This window comes from Esox lucius, chromosome 5 (genome assembly GCF_011004845.1).
Source record: "Esox lucius isolate fEsoLuc1 chromosome 5, fEsoLuc1.pri, whole genome shotgun sequence".
NCBI lineage: Eukaryota > Metazoa > Chordata > Actinopteri > Esociformes > Esocidae > Esox > Esox lucius.
In genome coordinates, this window is record NC_047573.1 from 36,354,439 (window position 1) to 36,374,708 (window position 20,270).

The 20,270-nt window shown below is 40.6% G+C and overlaps 1 protein-coding gene across 1 annotated transcript in view; it reads left to right on the forward strand.

The window, feature by feature from the left end:
- The window catches only part of atrnl1b (attractin-like 1b), a 264,456-nt gene that overhangs the window by 195,886 nt on the left and 48,300 nt on the right, over window positions 1-20,270 (forward strand). The window contains exon 27 of the mRNA XM_029119865.2: window positions 16,390-16,497. Within this exon, the coding sequence (XP_028975698.2) occupies window positions 16,390-16,497 (108 nt within the window). The remainder of the gene's footprint in view (window positions 1-16,389; window positions 16,498-20,270) is intronic.

Below are 20,270 nucleotides of genomic sequence, written 5' to 3' on the forward strand. Positions count from 1 at the left end.
CTATTAAGCGAGTTCAATACGGATTGTATGTTAGTGGTCTTTGTGGCCCACAAATATCATACAAAGCTATGCGGATAGCAGAGGTGGGGGACTCGAGTCACATGACTTGACTCGAGTCTGACTCGAGTCACAATTTTCAGGACTTGTGACTTGCTTGATTAAAGTATCAAAATGACTTGACTTGAGAACAAGTTACTTGAGACTTGACTTGAAGTGGAAGACTCGACAATGACTTGAATTTATAATAAACAAACAGCAATACAATTATTTTATATGTTGTGACATCAGCACCACTAATCAGCGTATGCGCCTTTAACGCTGCACAATTCAAACCGCGCCAAACATGGCAGACGGTAATGTTAGTCGAGCTCCACAAATAGTATCGTTTGGATACAAGGACTTTGAACTGGACCGTGTGAATAAAAAAAGATTTGCCACATGCTAAATATGCAACAACGTCAAATTTCATTCGTCATTTTAAGAACCACAAGGAAAGGTAAGAAAGTAATCTCTTTATATTCAGTTTCACTAAGATCTATAACGATTAAGTTACTAATGTAATGAATTAATCTTTTGTTTGTCATAATTTGGCCTTGGTTGCATATTATGTTTGTTTTTTCTTGTTAGAAATGTGACCATTATCATTACTGAATACGTCTGGTAAATAGATGTAAGGGAATTTGACTATAACAGTGGCATAGCCTGAATTTTAATGTTGATGGGCATCTTAAAATGAGCGGGCATGTATATTATTACACGTAGGCTATAATGTCTGTATTAAATGTGCGCATTTTCAAGTGTTTGTGGACTGCGCGTGGAAACTAAAAAGCATTGTGCTTACACCATAACAGTTAACTTTACTGCATTGAAAGGCTAACATGGAGGCGCCGATGTGATTACTAGTACCTAAACATTTCGAAGAGTTTTATTTTTTTACTCATACAGACAATAATAATTACAGCGTAATTACATATTAGGCAGTTTTTCAGTCACAATAATTAGTTTATACGGTTGTTATTATTAGCACTTATTACATGGATTGGCTGAATTCCAGTGCAGCATGCGTGTTATTTCTTGATAACAGACCGTTGCCATGAAAAACAGCGTGTTGCTATGGACGCAGCAGGATTCTAACCAGAGACGGAACGGTATTTGATTTTGAAATCGAGCTTCGCACCGAGCGCACGTCAGAAACAGAGGACAGTGTGTGTGTGTGTGTTAATCTCTTTAGTACTGTGACTTGACTTGACTTGACTTGAAACTTATAAGGACTCGACTTGACTTGCTTAGGGTGAACCCTTGACTTGACTTGACTTGCTTGATTTATCTGAACTGTGACTTGAGACTTGACTCGAGACTTGATGGTTAAGACTTGAGACTTGCTTGGACTTGACCATGTGTGACTTGTCCCCATCTCTGGCGGATAGGTACAGTACTACGATAGATCTTTGAGATTTGTCTTTTTTTATTATTTTTTTATCTACAATCACATTTGTCTATGATTTTTTGTTAGAATACAGGGAGTTTGACAGGGAGGAAGCCTAGCATACATATGACTAATTGAAACCTGTTTACCCTAGAACAATTAATCTTGTTTCACAAGGAGCTACAAAGTTTCTCTGACACCGCAAAGTTTCTCTGAAATTCATCTAGTTTCATAGACACACACAGCATCCAGCCATTATCACGGTGCTGAATGGCCCCACATTGGCTTGTATACAGATAAAAGGTGGTTAGCTGTTGGATGACTTTAAATGGGTTATGCTAAATTCACTCTCAGCTATTGTCCAAAACGTATTATTCATCTCTAGACCTTCTTCAGTATTGTAATGGTCTTCTGACGATTGTATTTCCAAAATAGTGTGATGCATGCACAATGAAATCAAACCATTAACTAGGCTTTCCACTTTTCACTCAGTTGTTCAACATAAGTAACGTTACCAGTATCTGACTTTTAGGATCTGCTCAACAATGCTGTTTCCCAGCAGATAAGTGATTGCATTTGTAGAATGTGTTTAATGTTCAACCTAGAGTTCGAACACAATTTTAAATATGATTTTTTATTGTACATGAATGCCACAAGAAGAAGGGGGAGAAATCAATTCTGGATCAATCTCAATTTCACACTGGCAAAGTTTATTTTTTTTTACCAGCAACTCCCAGAGGGGGATGTTTGAAAGCAATGCATGAGGGAACAATTACATAAATTTGACCCAAACTGTCCCCTTGACATGGCCCCTGTATGAGAATTTATATTGTTTTTAAAGTGAATTGAGCTTGTGAAGCAAATTTTGCCCACACTATTGAAGGAAGAACACTATAAAAGGAGCAACACAAATTAAATTGACTTCATGCTCTCCTGGAAAAAACACTTACGCTACCTCTGGGCCCTCACCAACATCATCCCAAATGGAAGCCCTGCCCCAAATGATGTCAGTCTGAAAAGAAAAACATGCAATTCTTAAACTGGAACTTGCACTGCATGCAGAGACTTTACTGAAACCTACTTTAATGATAAGCATTTTATTTCACAATTGGTAATAGAGGCACTTGAATGTGCTACAAATATCCTATAGATATATTTCAGTCACCTTTTAAAATGCTTATAGATGTGTAATAAATGAGTTATTTATATCTTGTCAAAGTAAATCTTTACCAAGTTTCCTTTATTCTAAACACCTGTCCCAATGTGTTAGAGATGAAAGCATTTTAAAAGTGTATTCATGTGCATGCTTTTGTTTGTCTGCATGAGAGTACCAGGGAAGGGCATGTTCGCAAAAGAGGAGGCATGATGGCAGAAGTCCTTGCTTTACTTGCTAATCTGCCAGACAATTAGAGCTTAGTGCTGCACACTTCAGCTCATCACAAATCCAATAGCAATCAGCCATGTCCTTGGCAGACAACAAAATGGTGGTGTGTTAAGATATCGACCAGGCGCCACGGTGGGCGATAAAAGTGAAGCGCTGGCTGTTTTACAGTATTGATTAGTAATGGACAAGTGGGTCATCTTTCGCTGCTCAATCAGAAGAAAAATGAAGCGTCTGCCACAGAGAGTGACTCACCGGAACCGAACTACACTCTGTATTACTCAGAGCCAATGATTCAGTCTATTAGTTACTAACGGGTATGGCCCAAATTCAGAGTTGTTCTTTTTTTCAATAACTTTAGTTACCTTTAACTATTATAAGCTCCTAAAGTTCCATAACTTTGGGTTAAACAGATTAGGTTGTAATAAGTATTTCTTAAGATTTTGTGAGTAAAATGACTTACCCTTAAGAATAATGTAACTGTATTTATATTATAGTGTACCAAATCATTTCATGAAAGCATGGTTGTAAAGTATTAACAATGTTGTCCATACCTCGACTGAAGAAGACTGAAGTCTAGTCCGACACATCATTAATTAAACATCCCCACTTGAATACTGATGCCCCAAGGATCAATTCCTGAATAATTACTTGTCATGCATATGACAGGGAGAGCAATTTCTTCCCAATTTATCTAGACTTTTGATTAGCTAGGTTCCATGAACCTCTTTTCGCATGCAGAAACAAATAGAAATCAACCTCTACTTGTTCTTTTAACTGCTGAAGTGCTGCCAAGATCATGCCCTGCATCTAAATAATATATCTACAGTGGGGAGAACAAGTATTTGATACAATGCCGATTTTGCAGGTCTTCCTACTTACAAAGCATGTAGAGGTCTGTAATTTTTATCATAGGTACTCTTCAACTGTGAGAGATGGATTTTAATGAATGAATTAGCATTTTATTGCATGACATAAGTATTTGGTCACCTACCAACCAGTAAGAATTCCGGTTCTCACAGACCTGTTAGTTTTTCTTTAAGAAGCCCTCCTGTTCTCCACTCATTACCTGTATTAACTGCACCTGTTTGAACTTGTTACCTGTATAAAAGACACCTGTCCACACACTCAATCAAACAGACTCCAACCTCTCCACAATGGCCAAGACCAGAGAGCTGTGTAAGGACATCAGGGATAAAATTGTAGACATGCACAAGGCTGGGATGTGCTACAGGACAATAGGCAAGCAGCTTGGTGAGAAGGCAACAACTGTTGGCGCAATTATTAGAAAATGGAAGAAGTTCAAGATGCCGGTCGATCTCCCTCGTTCTTGGGCTCCATGCTTGCTCTACATAAAGATGGCCTAAGCTATAAGAAGTTTGCCAACACCCTGAAACTGAGCTGCAGCACAGTGGCCAAGACCATAGAGCGGTTTAACAGGACAGGTTCCACTCAGAACAGGCCTCGCCATGGTCGACCAACGAAGTTGAGTGCACATGCTCAGCGTCATATCCAGAGGTTGTCTTTGGGAAATAGACGTATGAGTGCTGCCAGCATTGCTGCAGAGTTTGAAGGGGTGGGGGTCAGCCTGTCAGTGCTCAGACCATACGCTGCACACTGCATCAAATTGGTCTGACTGGCTGTTATCCCAGAAGGAAACCTCTTCTGAAGATGATGCACAAGAGACTGGGCAACAGGGCAGTACTCCAACATGATAACGACCCCAAACACACCTCCCAGACAACCACTGCCTTGTTAAAGAAGCTGAGGGTAAAGGTGATGGACTGGCCAAGCATGTCTCCAGACCTAAACCCTATTGAGTATCTGTGGGGCATTCTCAAACGGAAGGTGGAGGAGCGCAAGGTCTCTAACATCCCTCAGTCTGGGGCTCCATGCAAGATCTCAACCTCGTGAGGCATCAGTGATCATGAGGAAGGTGAGGGATCAACCCAGAACTACACGGTAGGACCTATTCAATGACCTGAAGAGAGCTGGGACCACAGTCTCAAAGAAAACCATTAGTAACACACTACGCCTTCATGGATTAAAATTCTGCAGCGCACGCAAGGTCCCCCTGCTCAAGCCAGCGCATGTCCAGGCCCATCTGAAGTTTGCCAATGACCATCTGGATGATCCAGAGGCGGAATGGGAGAAGGTCATGTGGTCTGATGAGACAAAAATATAGCTTTTTGGTCTAAACTCCACTCACCGTGTTTGGAGGAAGAAGGATGAGTACAACCCCAAGAACACCATCCCAACCGTGAAGCATGGAGGTGGAAACATCATTCTTTGGGGATGCTTTTCTGCAAAGAGGACAGGACGACTGCATCGTATTGAGGGGAGGATGGATGGGGCCTGTCGATACATGGAATTACCATCACAATTTGGGGGCTCATCTGATCCCGGACGAGCCCGCAAATTGAGGTTTGATACCAAGTTTTGACATGGTATCAAGAGGATGGAGTGTCGATACATGGAATTACCATCACAGGCCATGTATCACGAGATCTTGGCCAACAACCTCCTTTCCTCAGAGATGGGTCCTGGCTGGGTCTTCCAGCATGACAACGATCCGAAACACACTACCATGGCAACTAAGAAGTGGCTCCGTAGAAGCATCTCAAGGTCCTGGAGTGGCCTAGCCAGTCTCCAGACCTGAACCCAATAGAAAATATTTGGAAGGAGCTGAAAGTCCGTATTGCCCAGCGACAGCCCCGAAACCTGAAGGATCTAGAGAAGGTTTGTATGGAGGAGTGCGCCAAAATCCCTGCTGCAGTGTGTGAAAACCTGGTCAAGAACTACAGGAAACGTATGATCTCTGTAATTGCAAACAAAGGATTCTGTACCAAATATGAAGTTATGCTACAGATTATTGATAGTTTGTGTTATCTTATCTTCTTATATTTTATAATTACTGTTACTTTTTTTTTACTTTTACTGTACTGTCGGTAGTAGGAAAACCAAGCATTTCATTGCCATAACTTGTTATTGCAAATGACAAATAAACCTTTTGAACTTTACCAATATAAAAAAAATATTAAAAAGGGACCTGACCCCTGTTGAAAGGTCTGCATACCCTTAGTTCTGAATACTGTGTATTGCCCCCTTTAGCATCAATGAGAGCATGCAGTCCTTTGTAATAGTAATAGTTGTCTATGAGGCCCTGAATTCTTGCAGGTGGTATAGCTGCCCATTTGTCTTGGCAAAATACCTCCAGGTCATGCAAAGACTTTGGTCGTCTTGCGTGAACCGTACATTTGAGATCTCCCCAGAGTGGCTCGATGATGTTAAGGGCAGGAGATTGTGATGGCCGCTTCACCTTTTTTTGCTGTAACCACTGGAGGGTCAACTTGGCCTTGTGTATTTAGGGTCATTGTCGTGCTGGAAAGTCCAAGAGTGTCCCATGCGCAGCTTTCGTACAGAAGAATGCAAATTGACTGCCAGTGTTTTCTGATAGCATGCTGCATTCGTCTTGCCATCAGTTCTAAAAAGATTCCCGTTTATAGCTCAAACACCCCCAAAACATCAGTGAGCAATGTGATGGCAATTTCTAAAATCCAAATAGTTCTATGAAAATGGTAGGTAAGACAGGAGAAATCCATTGCGCAATAAACGGTTTTAATAACTTGCAAGGAGAGAATACGCAGGTTACAAAGTAACAGTGAATAGTCTCTAAATAAAACATTATTCCGACAGTATTTATTACATAGAAAAAGGGGTGTGGTAAGATGCTGCCATCTGTCTTATGTCAATCAAACACATTCCCTGTGTTCTATCACACAAGTCAAATGCTATCTTCCCCCACCTTATCCTTCCTGCCATAATGTTTACTGTAGTGTTTACCCAAAGGGGCCAACTGACCTTACTGCCCCCTGTTGTGTATCTTCTCCTATCCTGTCCTAAAACCCATTGATCTGCATCTGGACAGACAATAGATGCCCCCTATGCAAATACCAAATCCCCCACATTCCTCTACCTATCTTAACAGTGGGACTCAATCCTTTACTCAGTGAGAATACATTGTATAAAGACATTTCCACTACAGCAACCACCAAGCTTCACAGTGGGGATGGTATTCTTTTCACTATAGGCCTTGTTGACCCCTCTTCAAACATAACACTTATGGTTTTGACCATGACCATAAAGATCTATTTTAGTCTTGTCACTCCAAATTGTGTAGCAGAAGCTGCGAGGCCTGTCATGGTGTTGTTGGGCATATTGTAGCTGGGCTTTTTTGAGACATTGGCGTGTTAAAGGCTTCTTTCTGGCAACTCAACCATGCAACTCATTTTTGTTGAAGTATCGTCATATTGTGCTCCTTCAAACAACCACACCTTCTTTTTCCAGAGCAGCCTGTATTTCTCCTGAGGTTACGTGTGGGTTTTTCTTTGTTTCCCGAACAATTCTTCTGGCAGTTTTGGCTGAAATCTTTCTTGGTCTACTTGACCATGACTTGGTACCAAGAGATCCCAGAATTTTCTTTTAGTGATTGAACACTACTGACTGCCATTTGCAAGGCTTTGGAAATCTTTTTATATCCATTTCCATCTTTATAAAGTTCCTTTGCCTTGTTACACAGGTCTTATGACAGTTATTTTATGTTCCCCATGGCTCAGTATTTGCCTGCTCAGTGCATCCACATGAGAGCTAACAAACACATTGACTTTTTATACACAGACACTAATTGCAATTTAGAAAGCCACAGGTGTGGGAAATTCACCTTTAATTGCAATTTTCACCTTGTGTGTCTGTAACAAGGCCAAACATTCAAGGGTATGTAAACTTTTGATCAGGGCCATTTGGGTGATTTCTGTTATCATTATGATTTAAAAAGGAGCCAAACAACTATGTGATAATAAATGGCTTCTAATGATCACTATCCTTAAATAAAATATTTATTGCATGATCAGTCATATTTTCAAAATCAATGCCAAACTTTCACAATTTCTGCCTGGGTATGCAAACTTACGAGCACAACTGTATGCATGTCAGTGTGTGCATCCATTTTGCTATGTAGCCTGGAATGAATTCTTTTTTAATCATATTTCTAGCATAAGTTGCATTGGATCGCTTACATAAACCTCAAATATATTGCTATTCATTATCAGTGTAATTGCAATGGGTCTCTGAATGGGCTGGAATACGATTACCCTTTGCATGTCTGCATCAGAGTTGATGCATAGCTATTATATATATGTAACTACCTGAGCAGATGCATAAATGCAGGCTTATCTGCCCTAATAGATTGGAAGGATAATGCCCTTGTTCAATTTTGAATCTCAGAAAAATATTATGTATTGCTGTGCCAAGGCAATGCAGTGCCTCATTAAATGTGACTGTTATGCACAATACAACAGATTTTTCCGTGAGTGAAACATTTCACAACTACCACGAGGAATTATCATACATTCAAATAAAGTGTATACTAAATGTCTCTCTCATACTTACTACCATGTCTTGTACTACAGTTTTTCCCTGTTCAGTTTGCAATGTGTTTTACATTAAAGTAGTCATGTTTTTACAGGGTTCCTTTTTTCAGCCAAAGGGACAATTTGACTATAACAAAAGGGTAACTTGGCCCATATGGAACACCTTTGTTCATGCCTTAATGAACACAACCTAGGAAAGAAATGTAGCCTCCTTAAACCTACTGCGTAATGAACGACAGTATGCATTTTCTATTTCAGTCATTTCGCAGATGCACTTAGCCTGAGTGACTTCAAGAAGAAATTAGGGATAACTGTCTTGCTTAATGAGTTTTCACCTTGCTGGCTCTGGTTTCAGTCTACCTTTGGTTACTGGTAAAATGGCTTAACTGCTAAGCTATCTACTACCAACATAATAATGATTTGCAGTTTGAGTCAGGTTGGCATGATTTGAAAGTGTATTATATTGCCAACATGACTAGCTAAAATAAAATATAATATTGCTGTATTAGGCTAACGCAAGTATGAAAAGAACTGTGAAAAGCATGAGTTTTTACATTAAGTTTAACTGGTTGTGTGATATCAAAGCAGTTTTCATTATCACACAACATCTCATCTTTCAGAACACATTACTCCTCGCCATTTACAGGGTACCTCACAGTCAGAAGAGAAAAAGGTCTCTTCCAACCGACTCTTCCACATGTTTAGAACATCTGTTGCGTTAAACACATGCTGTACTGTTAAGACGACAAACTGATGTCTGATATGAAATATAGGAATTACATACACCCAGCGGGTGTAAAGTTATATAAAATCTTCCAGTTTTTGCTGAATTAGATGGGTTCTGTATTGATACCCATGATGTGGGTATATGCACACTGGGGGCAGCAGCTGCAATTTAGAAAGCCACAAGTGTGGGAAATTAACCTTTAAAGGCCATTTTCACCTGTGTGTGTCACCATGTGTGTCTGTAACAAGGCCAAAAAAGCAAGGGTATGTAAACAGGGCCATTTGGGTGATTTCTGCTATCATCATGATTTAAACAACTATGTGATAATTAATAGCTTAATTGATATGATCACTATCCTTCAATAAAAGCATGGTTTTTTTGCATGATCAGTCATATTTTCAAAATCAATGACATAATTTCACAATTTTTGCCAGGGTATGCAATCCTGTGAGTCCAACTTTGTGTGTGTGTGTGTGTGTGTGTGTGTGTATGTATACAGCATCTCACAAAAATGTGTACACACTTGACATTTTTGCAAATATTTGATAATATATTTTCACTGAAGAAATGACACTTTGCTACAATGTAAAGTAGTAAGTGTACAGCTTGCATAACAGTGTAAATTTGCTGTCAACACATAGCCATTAATGTCTAAACCGCTGGCAACAAAAGTGAAAACACCCTCAGGTGAAAATTTCCAAGTTGGGCCAATATTTTGTGTGGCTAATATGATTTTCCAGCACTGCCTTAACCCTCTTGGGCATGGAGTTCACCAGAGTTGGTGGATGTTAGAGACCTTGCGCTCCTCCACCTTCCGTTTTCCGTTTGCCCCAGAGATGCTCAATAGGGTTTAGGTCTGGAGACATGCTTGGCCAGCCCATCACCTTTACCCTCATGGTTCCCTCAATTAAGTGGGTGGAATATATTTGACAGTGAACCTTCTGTCGTCAAGGTTGATGTGTTAGAAGCAGGTAACATTGGCAAGCGTAAGGATTTAAGTGACTTTGACAAGGACCAAATTGTGTGGTCTAGATGACCTGGTCCCCAGTCTGCAGTGGTCAATACCTATCAAAAGTGGTCCAAGGAAGGGAAAGTGGTGAACCGTCGAGAGGGTCATGGGCGGCCAAGGCTCATTGATGCACGTGGGGATCGAAGGCTGGCCTGTGTGGTCCGATCCAACAGCCTGGCTACTGTAGCTCAAATTGCAGAAAATGTTAATGCTGGTACTGATGGAAAGGTGTCAGAACACAGTGCATTGCAGTTTTTTGTGTTTAGGGCTGCATAGCCGCAGACCTGTCAAGGTGCCCATGCTGACCCCTGTCCACTGCCGAAAGCGCCTGGACATGAGAGCATCAGAATTGGACAACGGAGCAATGGAAGAAGGTGGCCTGGTCTGATGAATCATGTTTTCTTTTACATCACGTGGATGGCCAGGTGTGTGCGCTTCACTTACCTGGAGAACACATGGCACCAGGATGTACTATGGGAAGGAGGCAAACCAGTGAAAGCAGTGTGATGCTTTGGGCAATGTTCTGCTGGGAACCCTTGGGTCCTTCTGTTAATGTGGATGTTACTTTCACCACCTAATGGAGCATTGTTGCAGACAATGTGCACCCTTTCATGGCAACGGTATTCCCTTATGGCATTGTCCCCTTTCAGCAGGATAATGCGCCCTGCCAAAATGTTTAAATGATTCAGGAATGGTCTGAGGAACACAACAACAACTTCAAGATGTTGCCTTGGCCTCTAAATTTACCAGATCTCAATCGAACATAAGTGGGATGTGCTGGACACCATGTCCGATCCATGGAGGCCCCACCTTGCCACTTACAGGACATAAAATAATCTGCTGCTAACGTCTTGGTGCCAAATACCACAGAACACCTTCAGAGGTCTAGTGGAGTCCATGCCTCGATGGGTCAGGGCTGTTTTTGTGGCAAAAGGGGGACCTGCAGAATATTTGGCAGGTGATCATAATGTTATGGCTGATCAGTGTATACAGGTGCTGGTCATAAAATTTGAATATCATCAAAAATGTTATTTATTTCTGTAATTCCATTCAGAAAGTGAAACTTGTATAATGTATACATTCATTCCACACAGACTGATATATTTCAAGTCTTTATTTCTTTTAATTTTGATGATTATAACTGACAAATAATGAAAACCCCAAATTCAGTATCTCAGAAAATTAGAATATTGTGAAAAAGTTCAATATTGAAGACACCTGGTGCCACACTAATCAGCTAATTAACCCAAAACACCTGCAAATGCCTTTAAATAGTCTATCAGTCTAGTTCTGTAGGCAACACAATCATAGGGAAGACTGCTGACTTGACAGCTGTCCAAAAGACGACCATTGACACCTTGCACATAGAGGGCAAGACACAAAAGGGCATAGCTAAAGAGGATGGCTGTTCACAGAGCTCTGTGTCCAAGCACATTAATAGAGAGGCGAAGGGAAGGAAAAGATGTGGTAGAAAAAAGTGTACAAGCAATAGGGATAACCGCACCCTGGAGAGGATTGTGAAACAAAACCCATTCAAAAATGTGGGGGAGATTCACAAAGAGTGGACTGCAGCTGGAGTCATTGCTTCAAGAACCACCACGCACAGATGTATGCAAGACATGGGTTTCAGCTGTCGCATTCCTTGTGTCAAGCCACTCTTGAACCAGACACAGCGTCAGAAGTGTCTCGTCTGGGCTAAAGACAAAAAGGACTGGACTGCTGCTGAGTGGTCCAAAGTTATGTTCTCTAATGAAAGTAAATGTAGTATTTCCTTTGGAAATCAAGGTCCCAGAGACTGGAGGAAGAGAGGAGAGGCACAGAATCCACGTTGCTTGAAGTCCAGTGTAAAGTTTCCACAGTCAGTGATGGTTTGGGGTGCCATGTCATCTGCTGGTGTTGGTCCACTGTGTTTTCTGAGGTCCAAGGTCAACGCAGCCGTCTACCAGGAAGTTTTAGAGCAATTCATGCTTCCTGCTGCTGACCAACTTTATGGAGATGCAGATTTAATTTTCCAACAGGACTTGGCACCTGCACACAGTGCCAAAGCTACCAGTACCTGGTTTAAGGACCATGGTATCCCTGTTCTTAATTGGCCAGCAAACTCACCTGACCTTAACCCTATAGAAAATCTATGGGGTATTGTGAAGAGGAAGATGCGATAAGCCAGACCCAACAATACAGAAGAGCTGAAGGCCACTATCAGAGCAACCTGGGCAGTGCCACAGACTGATCGACTTCATGCCACGCCGCATTGCTGCAGTAATTCAGGCAAAAGGAGCCCAAACTAAGTATTGAGTGCTGTACACGCTCATACTTTTCATGTTCATACTTTTCAGTTGGCCAACATTTCTAAAAAAATTTTTTTTTATTGGCCTTAAGTAATATTCAAATTTTCTGAGATACTGAATTTGTGATTTTCATTAATTGTTAGTTATAATCATCACAATTAAAAGAAATAAACATTTTAAATGTATCAGTCTGTGTGTAATGAATGAATATAATATACAAGTTTCACTTTTTGAATGGAATTACTGAAATAAATAAAATAGATTAGATTCTAAATTTGTGACAAACACCTGTATATACAGGTCCAGAAAAAATTAAGAGATCACTGCACCTTTTTTTTCCTTTCTAAAAAAGTTGAAAAGGAAAGCTTTGAGTGAGGAACAGAAGCGCTCAATTAGCAGTGGTCTCTTAATTTAAACTGTTCTGCTCCTCACTCAAAACATTAATTTTCAACTTTTTTGGAAAGGAAAGAAAAAGGTGCAGTGGTCTCTTAATTTTTTTCCAGACCTGTATATACACTCACCTAAAGGATTATTAGGAACACCATACTAATACTGTGTTTGACCCCCTTTCGCCTTCAGAACTGTCTTAGTTCTACGTGGCATTGATTCAACAAGGTGCTGAAAGCATTCTTCAGAATTGTTGGCCCATATTGATAGGATAGCATCTTGCAGTTGATGGAGATTTGTGGGATGCACATCCAGGGCACGAAGCTTCCGTTCCACCACATCCCAAAGATGCTCTATTGGGTTGAGATCTGGTGACTGTGGGGGCCATTTCAGTACAGTGAACTCATTGTCATGTTCAAGAAACCAATTTGAAATGATTCGAGCTTTGTGACATGGTGCATTATCCTGCTGGAAGTAGCCATCAGAGGATGGGTACATGGTGGTCATAAAGGGATGGACATGGTCAGAAACAATGCTCAGGTAGGCCGTGGCATTTAAACGATGTCCAATTGGCACTAAGGGGCCTAAAGTGTGCCAAGAAAACATCCCTCACACCATTACACCACCACCACTAGTCTGCACAGTGGTAACCAGGCATGATGGATCCATGTTCTCATTCTGTTTATGCCAAATTCTGAATCTACCATCTGAATGTCTCAACAGAAATCGAGACTCATCAGACTAGGCAACTTTCTTCCAGTCTTCAACTGTCCAATTTTGGTGAGCTCGTGCAAATTGTAGCCTCTTTTTCCTATTTGTAGTGGAGATGGGTGGTACCCGGTGGGGTCTTCTGCTGTTGTAGCCCATCCGCCTCAAGGTTGTGTGTGTTGTGGCTTCACAAATGCTTGGCTGTATGCCTCGGTTGTAACGAGTGGTTAATTCAGTCGAAGTTGCTCTTCTATCAGCTTGAATCAGTCGGCCCATTCTCCTCTGACCTCTAGCATCAACAAGGCATTTTCGCCCACAGGACTGCTGCATACTGGATGTTTTTCCCTTTTCACACCATTCTTTGTAAACCCTAGAAATGGTTGTGCGTGAAAATCCCAGTAACTGAGCAGATTGTGAAATACTCAGACTGGCCCATCTGGCACCAACAACCATGCCACGCTCAGAATTGCTTAAATCACCTTTCTTTCCCATTCTGACATTCAGTTTGGAGTTCAGGAGATTGTCTTGACCAGGGCCACACCCCTAAATGCATTGAAGCAACTGCCATGTAATTGGTTGATTAGATAATTGCATTAATGAGAAATTGAACAGGTGTTCCTAATAATCCTTTAGGTGAGTGTATACATACACTATTGTTCACTAGTTTGGGGCCTCTTAGAAATATCCTTGTTTTCCATGAAAAAATACATTAAATGAGTTTAATAGGAAATATAGCAAAATAAATAGTAAGTATAGTCGTTGACAAGGTTAAAAATAATAATTTTTAACTCAAATAATTGTCCTTCAAATTTTGCTTTCATCAAAGAATCTTCCATTTGCTGATATTATAGCTTTGTAGACCTTTGGCATTCTAGTTGTCAATTTGTTTAGGTAATCTGAAGGGATTTCACCCCATGATTCTTGAAGCACCTCCCCCAAGTTGGATTGGCTTGATGGTTGCCTTTTACATACCGTATGCTCAAGCTGCTCCCACAACAGCTCGAAAGGATTGAGATCCGGTGACTGTGTAAACCACTCCATTATACACTGAATACCAGCTGACTGCTTCTCCCCTAAATAGTTCATGCATAGTTTTGAGCCATGCTTTTTTTCATTTTCCTAATGTAGGAGGAAATTGGCTCCAATCAAATGCCGTCCACAGGGTATGTCATGGCGTTCCAAAATAGTGGTAGCATTCCTTCTTCAAGATCCCTTTTACCCTCTACAAATCTCCCACTTTACCACCACCAAAGCACCCTCAGATCATCACATTGCCTACACCATTCTTGACAGATGGCATCAAGCACTCCTCCAGTATCTTTTCATTTGGTCTGTGTCTGACAAATGTTCTTCTGTGATCTGAACACCTCAAACTTAGATTGGTCTGTCCATATGTGATGGCAATTCCATCGAATAGAACTCTTACTAAGGAAGATAAGACAGATCAAATGCTCTTAAACACAGTTACAGTTTATTATATAATATTTGCAAATAGACAGAAAGACACTAACACTAAGATCAGCAAGAGTCTGTCTGAAGATCAGTTCAGAAAACCTCCTTTTTGTTTAGGTGAGAAAGTGTTACAACATCTCACAAAATAACTGACATGTCATCAGTACATGTTAATCTGGTCTAAACCAGTTAGGTTTATTCCTTTTATCAGTTTCTCTCTCCGCCCAAGTTTCACCCAAATGCAGGTTGTCCAGCTGCATTTTTCAAATACATCTTGACTTCAATTGTCCACCCATGTCTTGTCCCTCTCTTCATTATGACAACAAGAACATATTTTGCATTATTCCTACTTGGCTAAATACAAGTTTGGTACATTAGTCCAATACTAATCCAGAAATTCTCTACTCCCCTATACATCGGTAAAAGGCACTAACACATTAGTTAAAAAAAATTCTGTAACACCATAACACTTTTCCAATCTTCCTCTGTCCAATTTCTGTTTTTTACCCATCTTAATATTCTTCTTTTTTTTGGCCTGTCTGAGATATTGCTTTTTCTTTGCAACTTCGCCTAGAAGATCAGTGACCCGGAGTCGACTCTTCACTGTTGACATTCAGACTGGTTCAGACTTACTATGTAATGAAGCTCCCAGTTGAGGACCTGTGAGGTGTCTGTTTCTCAAACTAGAAATTCTAATGTATTTGTCCTTTTGCTCAGTTGTGCACCAGGGCCTCCCACTCCTCTTTTTATTCTGTTTATAGATTTCGCTGTTCTGTGAAAGGCGAAGTACATAGTTTTGTATGAGATCTTCAGTTTCTCCCATGGAATATCCTTCATTTATTTATTGGTACTCCTGTGTGTCTGGTCATATGCTATCGTTGGAATGTTTTACAGGGGTTTCTGTAGGGTCTGATTGAAGGACCAAAAGGTCATGACCTAGCTGGACCCTCGAGTTAGACCACTCTATAATATGATATGGCCCCAGGACAGTAAATTGTCCCTAATTGATAAGGCGGCTATTCTTCAGAATTAGTCCTCTGATACTCCCTTATGTTAGTAGTTCAACCCCCACAATGGATATAAGCCAGAGTGGGTTGTGGAACAGGTTTTCCTTGCCTCATCTTCATCTCTGCATGTGTCTTAACTCTCGCAAACTAATTTCTCCAGAGAAGTTCTATCTTTGATGCTTGTAATGTAATTGTATATTCTCACCTATTCAATATGGTTGATAGATTAATTTGTTGACTCTTGGAAATATACAGTATATGTATGTATAAAATCCAGTTCCATCAACACTATTCTTTTGCCCCAATGGCTTTGCGATGTGTGTTCTCAAATTATAAACAATTGTTAATAGAAAATGCAACATTTTTGTCCAGTTAAAGATAACAATTGTTTTGACTGTTTTTACTCATGGTTCAACTCTTTTCCTCCCAATCTCTCTACCCCTAATCCCTTTATTTTCCTATTTTCTCCTTTTTCTTACTGTACTCCATTTGTCTCCCTGTTTTTCACCCTTGTTTTCTGCCTCTCACTCTCTCCCCTATCTCTACTTTTCTGTCACTCCCCCCTCACACTACAGCAGTTAATGAGAGAGCGTCAGCAGATGGCCAGCCGCCCATTTGCCTCGGTTGCTGTGGCGCTGGATGCTGGTGGAAAGCAGACAGAGATTCTACCGGGCAACGTTGAGGTAAGTTATCCCCCACCACTAGAAAAACACACAGACCCATTGCCTGAATTTCACAGTAGAAGTAGGACACGGTATGCTTCAAGTGTCTTAGGGGTATTTGGAGTCAGTTTTACCTGTGTGATCATGACACTTGTGTCCCACTGCTAACATTATTGACAAGGATACATAAATACCTGTCAAAGGTTTGGAAACATTCACCCATTCACCCAAACTTTTGACTGGTACTTTATGTTAGAGCTTTTGGTTTTGTTACCTTACAGTTCGTCCTCTTTGACTTAAAACAAGTGCGGGACCTGGCATAACAGGTACAGGAGTTACCTTTCTCCATGATCATTATTTGATGGCTTCTCTTTGAATCCACTGAAAAATAGGCTTTTGGTCTTTGATTCAATGGTCCTACCACAGGGCTCTACAATAACGATGGCCCCTGGCCATTAAAAAGTTAAGTTAGGACTAATAAAACTAGCAAGTCCAGATTGGGCCATTGCCAAAAAAATTTGATTGAAAACAAATTGCATTATAAATTTGACATCCTCCAGTTGTTTCGCAATCAGGCACCCACAAATAATTACCTTGCAGCTCTTTGTGCACGCTGTTGGCCAGTCAATAGTTGAGCAGTGATGTGATGCATGGCCTGGTATTGTTTTTCTGTAAAAACCTTTAAAATGAGTCACTCAAGTGAAGGTGGCAGTGAAGGATAACTACGAGCTCAAACAAATATTTTTACCTCAGTACAAAAAAACAGTTTTTACTTCGATGGAACTCTTGTTCCCCAGGGGATGAATGAGTTAATGTTTTGTTTAAAAGTCAAATGTTTTGTTGACTTTTATCTTTTTAATATAAACAAATGTATGATTAGAAATATAAAAATATTTTTGTTTTATATATCCAGCATGCATTTCATAAAGGTTTAAACTAACAAAAGTATTAATTAACAAAAGTATTTGGTTCCATGTTATAAAACTGATAAATTACAACTTTTGGAAGAATTGACAGTAAAAATGTCCTGTACCATCTCTGTTGTGCTGTTGTTCATGGCACATAACACCAAGTAAAATAACAGCACTGTTTGGCTTGTGTATGAAACACGTCAGCGTTAGCATGTGGAGAACTGCTGGTTGTGCAGGCTTTTGATCTAGGCCTAAATCACAGCTAAGCTTTTCAAAGTCTTGTCCAGTAAATAAGCATACTCTAATGTAGCTATTGTGAAGCTGAGGCCTGTACTCATGGACTGCAATGTATATGATATACACCGACCAGCCATAACATTATGACCACCTGCCTAATATTGTGTATGTCCCTCTTTAGCCGCCAAAACAGCCCTGACCCTTCGAGGCATGGACTCCACTAGACCTCTGAAGCTGTGCTGTGGTATATGGCACCAAGACATTAGCGGCAAATCCTTTAACACCTATAAGTTGCGAGGTGGGGCCTCCATTGATCAGACCTGTTTGTCCAGCACATCCCACAGATGCTTGATTGGATTGAGATCTGGGGAATTTGGAGGCCAAGTCAACCCCTTCAACTTGTGTTCCTCAAACCATTCCTGAACCGTTTTTGCTTTGTGGCAGGGTGCATTATCCTGCTGAATGAGGCCAATGCCATCAGGGAATACCGTTGCCATGAAAGGGTGCACATGGTCTGCAACAATGCTTAGGTTCAGGGTCGTGCTGAGACCTTTGGAGGGGCAGGTGCTCAAAGTATAAAAGGGGCACATGGAACAAGGCTTTAAATAGGGCTTTGCTCAAAATATCAATACATCAATATATTGTGACATATTCCTTTCTGATACGTGTATCGATACAGATGCTTCTGTATTTATATGGCAGCAAATGTTGTTATGCATATTTGAAAAAGAATCAGAATAGAAAAGGCCATTTTAAGGTCAGAAGAAAAAAAAAACTATTTTCTTTCCACCTATTAATAACTCTGGAATTGCAAACTGAAGTGTCTGAAGTTGTCCCAATCTGAAGGCTTTTTCTTCTCTGATATACAGAATAGTAAAGAATAGCTGTTATAATAAACTCTGTCTAGGACATCGTCATTATTCAAAGTCATTATGGCCTGTTTCATAAAGTACAGACACCGCTTCACTGAGAACAGCACTTACCAGCAGCACTTACCAGCATTAAAGATCCTCTCCTTCTGGTAGTAGTGCGCGATATTGAAAAACGCGCGTGCGGCAAATCTTCTCGGTCTGGATGAGGTCGTCAGGTGAAAGGTCATCATGTGGTTCATTTTATTTACAAATAAATTATTATTCATTAATTTTACTAATAGTTAGATTTGGGCAGGCCTTCACAAAAGGGCCTTTAATTATTATTATTTTTTTGCCTTGACAGAAGAGCACTTTGGGCAGGCGCAGGTGCTCAAGCACCCCCCCCCCGCACGTGCCTGCTTAGGTTGGTGGTACATGTCAAAGTAACATCCACATGAATGGCAGGACCTATGGATTCCCGGCAGAACATTGCCCAAAGCATCACACTGCCTCCGCCAGTGCTCCGTGGTCGTGTTCTGATGCTCATGTGCTCATTGGAGGCGCTTTCAGCAGTGGCCCGGGGTCAGCATGGGCACCCTGAATGGTCTGCTACGCAGCATTAACATTTTCTGCAATTTGAGCTACAGTAGCTCGTCTGTTGGATCGGACCACACGTGCCAGCCTTCGTTCCCCACGTGCCCCATGACCTTGTCACCAGTTCACCGCTTTTCCCCAAAAAAGAATGTAAAAAATAGACTGAACAGTACCGAATTTACTGAGGATTTTGTTAATGTTTAAGAATTTGCTGTATCTCTGACCGGTGCTCATTGTATTTTTGCACATTTTGCAAATTTATAGTATTTTTGCAGTTTTTTTTGTGTATTATTGTTTTTTCTAAGATATATGCTTTGAACACATACAAGTATAGGATGAGAAACAAAAATAGTTGGAGTATGACTTTTATTAATATTTTATTAATAAATTTAAAGGACACAGAAAAAAGGGAAGGTGTTTTTTGACTTTCCAAAACTGCATAACCGTACTGTATGTGGAGTGGAATTACAGTACCATTGTTTGGATGACAGCAATTATTTTCCACGCCACAACCTTTTCCAACAATGCACCATCATTTTCAGTATGTATTTTAGCATTTATAATACCACAAATTACCATATAAATGACAGATTTCCATTATATTTCACCTCGGCTGAAGCTAAGTAACCCAAAAGTGCAATTGTTTGAGTCTATTGACAACAGCCGAGATACTTAACATAAACGTAGCTTTTTATTTTTTTTGTGTTTTAAGCAAACTGTTCCTTTAAGCGTGGACATACGGTAGGAACTGCTTTGCCCAATCACCACTTCACCCATTAGGAAATCCAAAACCTGAACTGGCCTTCAATCAGTGCTCTGTTCTTACTTTCTTCATCACCAAAGGCTGGATACCATCTCACCTGCAATGGAGAGGTTAACCATTGCCTGTGGTGAAGCGAGGAGTGGCACTACACAATCCATTAGTTTGATGCTCAGTGGCACTTAGTGTGCTTTATGGGTTGTTGGAGGGTATTTCAGTGAGTGAGAGGAGAAAAGCACAACAGGCAGCCAGGCTTTCACCCTCACCCATGTGAATGCTTGTGTTGTGCTTGAGTGTTAAGCAACAACTTACACTATAAGCGAACTCCTCCAAAACTGGGGACTGAAATGAAGTGGAATGCTTTCGTACTGCAAAACACTCAAGGCAAGAACTAGCAAATGAAAAATACTGTTTCAGTTTCGAGGTGATTGTTGTTTCTAT